Source organism: Rhinoderma darwinii, chromosome 1 (assembly GCF_050947455.1).
Source record: "Rhinoderma darwinii isolate aRhiDar2 chromosome 1, aRhiDar2.hap1, whole genome shotgun sequence".
Lineage (NCBI taxonomy): Eukaryota > Metazoa > Chordata > Amphibia > Anura > Rhinodermatidae > Rhinoderma > Rhinoderma darwinii.
This window is the reverse complement of record NC_134687.1, coordinates 482397300-482404979: the sequence shown is the minus strand read 5'-3', so window position 1 is coordinate 482404979 and position 7680 is coordinate 482397300. Positions and strand designations below refer to the sequence as shown.

At 40.0% G+C, this 7680-nt stretch overlaps 1 protein-coding gene across 1 annotated transcript in view; it reads right to left on the bottom strand.

Moving 5' to 3' along the window:
- TCTN1 (tectonic family member 1) overlaps positions 1-7680 on the bottom strand; it is a 91116-nt gene that overhangs the window by 4542 nt on the left and 78894 nt on the right. The window contains exons 13-14 of the mRNA XM_075834764.1: positions 1485-1607; positions 296-447 (exon numbers count right to left, since the gene is read on the bottom strand). Coding sequence (XP_075690879.1) covers positions 304-447; positions 1485-1607 — 267 coding nt within the window. The 3' untranslated portion in view covers positions 296-303. The remainder of the gene's footprint in view (positions 1-295; positions 448-1484; positions 1608-7680) is intronic.

The following is a 7680-nucleotide window of genomic DNA, read 5'->3' as shown; positions in this document are numbered from 1 at the left end:
CTCTGATTTCTGTGCAGAAAATGTTCAGCAGCATGTGGATATTTGTTCAAATTTCATCCACATGGCTAGAACAGTAATCTGCTGTGGATTCTTTCATGGGAAAATCGGCAGTATTTTTGCCCCGTGTGCATGCCCTGGCCTAAATCCCGCAGAATGGCAAATCTTGTGGGCAAGTGTAATAACATTTTAATGTTGCTGCAGGAGATAGACACCAGTAGGCATTGCACTGCCCAATCATTTACAGAGCCTAATTAATATTTGAAGTAGTAAACCAGATAACCAAGTAATGTTTTACCTGTGCGTTTATAAAAATGGGTGGAAAAAATCAAAGGGCAATTTTGCATCAATGGTCGGTTGAGCTTTGTAACCGGGATTTGCTGGCTGTGACACATCAAAAAAAGTCAAAGAGGAAGAGATCTGTACAAATCTTGCACCTTCCAGATTATTCTGTAAATAAATCACATTGTATAGTTAGACATGCCTAGATTGTTTGCACTGTACCCTATGCATGATATTTAGAGGTGGCACTATATGTATTGATTCCACCTATGCTAGCAGAATTTACTGGTGACTCATCAATTCAAAGTTCTGTTCTAGGTTTCTTGGATTTTGTTCCACCCTACCTATTTCTCTGTTCAACTGTCCAATATATTAGGCAGCTTCTACATAACCGCTCCTTGATCCAACTTTTCTGTCGGGTTGCACCAGTTATCCTGGTGCACCGGTTTTTTTATTGTGTAGTTCCCTGATGAACCTGTCGTTTTTTACCAGGGGAAACCTGTTGGAACTGTGTTTTGTCTGTACTTCGTGTGTTTTTTATTTTTTTGTTTTTTTTGTGTGCAGTAACTCCTATTAGAAAAATAAGGTCACAGATTTGTAATGTCGTACGTACATATTACCTTTTTCATCCTTGAGGAATATAGGCCAAGGTGTTATTTATCTGAATACTGCACTGCTGTTTTTTCTTTTTTTTTTTTTGACCGATATCACACAATCGCACTTTTTGCACCCCACCCATTCTCTAGACTTAAATCAGATAAGCCATTAGGGTATAGGTTGGAGATAGGGGCATTTCTCTCTTTAGGCAGGGTGACCTGACAGGGTTTAATGGTTTTTTTTTTTCCCTATAGCATTTTTTTTTTACCAACTTCTTTTTTTTTTTTTTTATCAATATGAAGTAAAACTTATGTTCTGTTTAATTATTTTTTTTTGATCAAATTTTTTTTTTTTCTGTGATTACACCTTATCTATGCAAAATACTCACCAACACGCTTGAATGGGAGATTGCTGTAATACTGTAAACCTCCACTACAAGTGTGTAGGTGATGCACCCTACAAGCAGTGACAGTGATTATGGGAAAGCAGTGCTGCAGCCCCTTCAAATCAGCTTAGAGTCTAACCCAATTGAGGATAGGCCATCAAATTCATTGTAACTGTAAAATCCCCTAAAAGACTGTCAAGACCAGCTAGGGCTAGATACTTACTGGGAAAAAGGCATAGGCGATGTTTTCTGCCACGTTCACAATCTGTGCCTGTGGGTTTACCAATGAGCCAAATTTTGTCCATCTAACTTCAAGCTTTAGAGAAACTGGAATTTTGCACATGCCCTTAAAATTAAGAACAAAATTATAAAAACATTCTGAAAATTATAAGTGCACAAACATGGGTTCACTTAAAAAAAACTAGGTGCTACACACAATATGGGAAAAAGGGCATAAAAAAAATATGTATATTTCAATACACTTTGTACAGGAGGACATGTTTAGTACAAACTTTATTTTTCCTTTAGTGTGGCTATTAAGTAACTACAGTGAATAGCCACTTTATTAGAGACCCCCAAAGTAGCATGTTTGGACCTCTTTTGGCCTTCAGAACCACAGCACTTTGTCATGTCTGATTCCACTAGGTGTTAATCGGTCTGCAGAAATATTGACCCACGGGGACAGGATTGCTTCTCGCACTTGCCGTTAAAGTGTCTTACCATCAGGGTAAACAGCTGCCATGAAGGCATAAACTTGGTCTGTCAAAATGCTAGGTAAGCCCTGATGTTCAAATGTCTGCCCACAGGTAATGGATGATCCAGGTTGTGCCAAGAAAACATTCTCCACACCATTACTGCACCAGCCTGACCTGTTGACGTGTTACAGGAAGGCTTCATTGATTCATACTGCTTGTGCCAAATTCTGACCCTCCAGTCAGCATGGTCCAACATAAATATGGATTCTTCTGACAAGGCAATGTTTTTCCACTGTTTAGCGATCTAATGTTTGCGCTCTATTTGCCCACTGGAATCTTGCCTTCCTGTTTAGACAGCAATGGCACTTGAAGAGTGCACCGATAACCATCATTTAGCGCTACTAGGCCTTCTCAATGAATTAGAATGTCATCAAAAAGTTAATTTATTTCAGTAATTCAAAAAGTTAAACTCTTATTATATAGATTCATTACACACAGAGTGATCTATTGCCAGCATTTTTTATTTTCATATTGATGATTATGGCGGACAGTTAATGAAAATCCCAAATTTAGGCTCAGAAAATTAGATTATATAAGCCCAATTGCAAAAATGGTTTTTATTACTGAAATGTAGGTCTACTGAAAAGTATGTACAGTATATGCACTCAATACTTGGTCGGGGCTCCTTTTGCATGAATTACTGCATCAATGCGGCGTGGCATGGAGGCGATCAGCCTGTGGCACTGCTGAGGTGTTATGGAAGCCCAGGTTGCTTTGATTGCGGCCTTCAGCTTGTCTGCATTGTTTGGTCTGGTGTCTCATCTTCCTCTTGATAATACCCCTTAGATTCTCTATGGGGTTTAGGTCAGGCGAGTTTGCTGGCCAATCAAGCACAGTGATACTGTGGTTATTATACCAGGTATTGGCAGTGCGGGCAGGTGCCAAGTCCTGCTGGAAAATGAAATCAGCATCTCCATAAAGCTTGTCAGCAGAGAAGCATGTTTTGCACTAAAATTTCCTGGTCGCCAGCTGCGTTGACTCTGGCCACTGAGAAACAGTGTTAGTCCACTGCATTATATCAAGTTCAAAGTCCTGTTTTCAGATGAAAGTAAATTTTGCATTTCATTTGGAAATCTCGGTCCCAGATTCTGGAGGAAGAGTGGAGAGGCGTCAATCCAAGTTGCTTGCGGTCCAGTGTGAAGTTTCCACAGTCAGTGATTGTTTGGGGAGTCATGTCATCTGCTGGTGTTGGTCCACTGTGTTATATCAAGTCCGAGTATCTATCAATGCGGCGTTGGCTCCATGCCACGCCGTATTGATGTAGTAATTCATGCAAAAGGACCCCAGACCAAGTATTGAGGGCATATACTGTACATAATTTTCAGCAGGCGCCAACGTTTTGGTATTAAAAAACATTTTTGAAATTGGGCTTATATAATATTCTAATTTTCTGAGAGACTAAGTTTTGGGTTTCCATTAACTGTTACCATAATCAACAACATTAAAAGAAAAAAATGCTGGAAATAGATCACTGTGTGTGTAATGAGTCTATATAATATAGGAGTTTCACTTTTTTAATTAAATCACTAAAATAAATTAACTCTGCAATATTCAAATTCATTGATAAGGACTAGTATATCGTCTTAATGTGAATTCACATAAAAACTGGAAGGCTCTACTCATGGAAGGGCAAGTGTTTCTAATAAAGCGTCCATCAAGTGTAGGTCTTTAGCTATTTCTCCTGCCATTGTTCCTTGACAAATGTGGTCTGGGCTGAATGTAGACTAAGGGGGTTCAAAGTAAACTTTTTTTTTTTTTTTCCATTTTCATTAGAAATAGGAAATAAAGATTTGTCTAGATCTAGAAGATTCTCTTTTTAAAGAGTACACTAAATAATACCATAAGCTACAGTGAAAGTACAAATGAGAGTTTTACAATGTAGAGTCGGCTGTCGAAAACCTCCATCATCATAACAGAAAATATGTCACTGAAGTACACGAGCAACTTTAACCCCTTAATGACCAGCCTATTTCAGACCTTAATGACCAAGCTATTTTTTACGTTTTTCAATCGTCGCATTCCAAGAGCTATAACCTTATTTTTGCGTCTACATAGCTGTATAAGGTCTTGTTTTTTGCGGGACGAGTTGTATTTTTTAATAGCACCATTTTTAGGTACATATTATTTATTGATTAACTTTTTTGGGGGGGGGGGAATAGAAAAAAATCTGAAATTTCGCCACTCTTTTTTGCGTCCTAAATCTACGCCGTTTACCGTGTGATATAAATAACACAATAACTTTATTCAGCGGGTTGTTACGATTGCAACGATACCAAATTTGTATAGTTTTTGTATGTTTTACCACTTTTACACAGTAAAAACGCTTTTTTTTTCAAAATTATTTGTTTTTGTGTCTCCATATTTGAAGAGCCGTAACGTTTTTATTTTTTCGCCGATGCGGTTGTATGAGGGCTTTTTTTTTGCGGGGCGACTTGTAGTTTTTATTGGTACCATTTTGGAGTAGATGCGACTTTTTTATCACTTTTTATAAAAAATTTTTAAAGTCAGTATTCACAGAAAACAGCAATTTTTCCATAGTTCTTTATTATTTTTTTTACGGCATTCACCGTGCGGGTTAAATAATGTAATAGATTTATAGTCGGGGTCGTTACGGACGCGGCGATACCAAATATGTGTAACTTTTTAACATTATTTTGTTTTTTTAATCTTAAAGCAGTTTGTATAGGGAAAAGCTGGGTTTTTCATTTTTTTCACATTTTTTTTAAAATTAACTTTATTAAAAAAAAAATTCACTTTTTTACTAGTCCTATTAGGGGACTATAATATGCGATTCTGCGATCGCATTTATAATACACTGCAATACTTTTGTATTGCAGTGTATTACTGCCTGGCCGTTTAACACGGACAGGCATCTGCTAGGTCATGCCTCCGGCATGATCTAGCAGGCATTCACTCCAGGCAGACCTGGGGGCCTTTATTAGACCCCCGGCTGCCATTAGAGACACAGACACTCGGCGATCGTATCGCCGGGTCCGGTGGGAGAGAGAGGGAGCTCCCTCCCTCTCTCCAAAACCACTCAGATGCGGTGCTCGCTATTGAGCACCGCATCTGAGGGGTTAAACGGGTGAGATCGATACTAATATCGATCTCACCCGGCAGAGCAGGGACGCTCCCAGCCCTCAGCTGCCTCTGGCAGCTGAGAGCAGGGAGATCTGACAGCTCCCTGCTCTGTTTACTTATTCCGATGCCGCGACGTAAAAAGTCTATGGCATCGGAATAAGGCCCGTTAGTGACCGACGTAGAAACACGATGGGCCGGTCACTAACGGGTTAAATGTTGCTCAAAATAAGGCACTTTTACACAGGCCAAAGATTGTACAATTGCTCGTTCCCAATCAATGCCCTGTGTTAACAGGACAGCGATCAGTCGACAAACGACCAAACACTCATTTACTGGCTGATTGGATTTTATATGTGGCGTGAAAAATGGTTGCTTGCCGGCAGCAGATCTCCCCATGTAAACGGAATGTGCTGCCAACAACATGAAAATGTATGGGGGTGAACGATTGTATTACGATTACTCAACCCCATACATTACAATCACTGCTCCATTTATGGAGCTAACTATCATCGATCAACTTGCTGTATTGTCGATTGCCACTTGTTTAACCCCTTCCCGCTTTGGCCACTTTTGACCTTCCTGACAGAGCCTAATGTTTCAAATCTGACATGTTTCATTTTATATGGTAATAACTTCGGAATGCTTTCACCTATCCAAGCAATTCTGAGATTGTTTTCTCTTGACACATTGGACTTTGTTAGGCTGGGTTCACACGACCATGTTACGTCCGTAATGTACGGAACGTATTTCGGCCGGAAGACCTGGACCGAACACAGTGCAGGGAGCCGGGCTCCTAGCATCATAGTGATGTACGACGCTAGGAGTCCCTGCCTCTGCGTGGAACTAAGGTCCCGTACTGAAAACATGATTACAGTACGGGACAGTTGTCCTGCAGCGAGGCAGGGACTCCTAGCGTCGTACATCACTATGATGCTAGGAGCCCGGCTCCCTGCACTGTGTTCGGTCCGGGTCTTCCGGCCGAAATACGTTCCGTACATTACGGACGTAACATGGTCGTGTGAACCCAGCCTTACTGGTAAAATTTGCTCGATACATTCAGTATTTAATTGTGAAAAACACAAACATTTTGCGAAAAATTGCAAGAATTTGCATTTCTTAATTTAAATGTATCTGCTTGTAAGACAGGCAGTTATACCACACAAAATAGTTGCTAATTAACATCACCCATATGTCTACTTTAGATTGGCATCAGTTTTTGAATATAGTTTTATTTTTCTAGGACGTTACAAGGCTTAGAACTTTAGCTGCAATTTGTCACATTTTCAAGAAAATGTCAAAAGGCTATTTTTACAGGGGCCAGTTCAGTTGTGACGTGGCTTTGAGGGCCTTATATATTAGAAACCCCCAATAACTCACCCCATTTTAAACACTTCACCCCTCACATTATTAAAAACAGCATTTAGAAAGTTCCTTAACCCTTTAGATGGTTCACAGGAATTAAAGCAAAGTAGAAGTGAAATTTACAAATGCCAATTTTTTTCTCAGAAATTCAGTTTATCAATTTTTTTTGTAACACAACAGTTTTTACCAGAGAAATGCACCTCAATATTTATTGCCCAGGGTCTGCAGTTTTTAGAAATATCCCACATGTGGCCCCAGTGTGCTAATGGACTGAAGCACCGGCCTCAGAATCAAAGGAGCATCTAGTGGATTTTGGGGCCTCCTTTTTATTAGAAAATATTTTAGGCACCATGTCAGGTTTGAAGAGGCCTTGCGGTGCCAAAACAGTGGCAATCTGCCAAAAGTGACCCCATTTAGGAAACTAGACCCCTCAAGGAATTTATCTAGAGGTATAGTAAGCATTTTGACCCCACAAGTTTATTGCAGAAATTATTGGAAGTAGGCCGTGAACATGAAAATGTACATTCTTTCAAAGAAAATGTAGGTTTAGCTAATTTTTTTCTAATTTCCACAAGGGCTAAAAGGAGAAAAAGCACCGCCACATTTGTAATGCAATTTCTCCCGATTAAAACAATACCACATGTAGTCCTAAATGGCTGTTTGGACACACGGCAGGGCTTAGAAGGGAAAGAGCACCATTTGGCTTTTGGAGCTCAAATTTAGCAGGAATGGTTTGCGGAGGCCAGGTCGCATTTGCAATGACCCCGAAGGGACAAAACAGTGGAAACCTCCCACAAGTGACCCCATTTTGGAAACTACACCCCTTGAGGAATTAGTCTACGGGTGTAGTGAGCATTTTACCCCACAGGGGTTTTATAGATTTTATTAGAATTGGGCAGTGAAGATAAAAACAATCCTTTTTCTTCAATAAGACGTAGGTTTAGCTCAAAACTTTTCATTTTCTCAACAAATAAAAGGAAAAAAAGAACCACAGCGTTTTTAAAGCAATTTCTTCTGAGTACGGCAATACCCCATATGTCGTCATAAACTGCTGTTTGGGCACACAGCAGAGCTCAGAAGGGAAGGAGCGCCATTTGGCTTTTGGAGTGCAGATTTTGCTGGATTGGTTTCTGGTCGCTATGTCGCATTTGCAAAGCCCCTGTGGGACCAAAATAGTGGAAACCCCCCACAAGTGACCCCATTTTGGAAACTACACCCCTC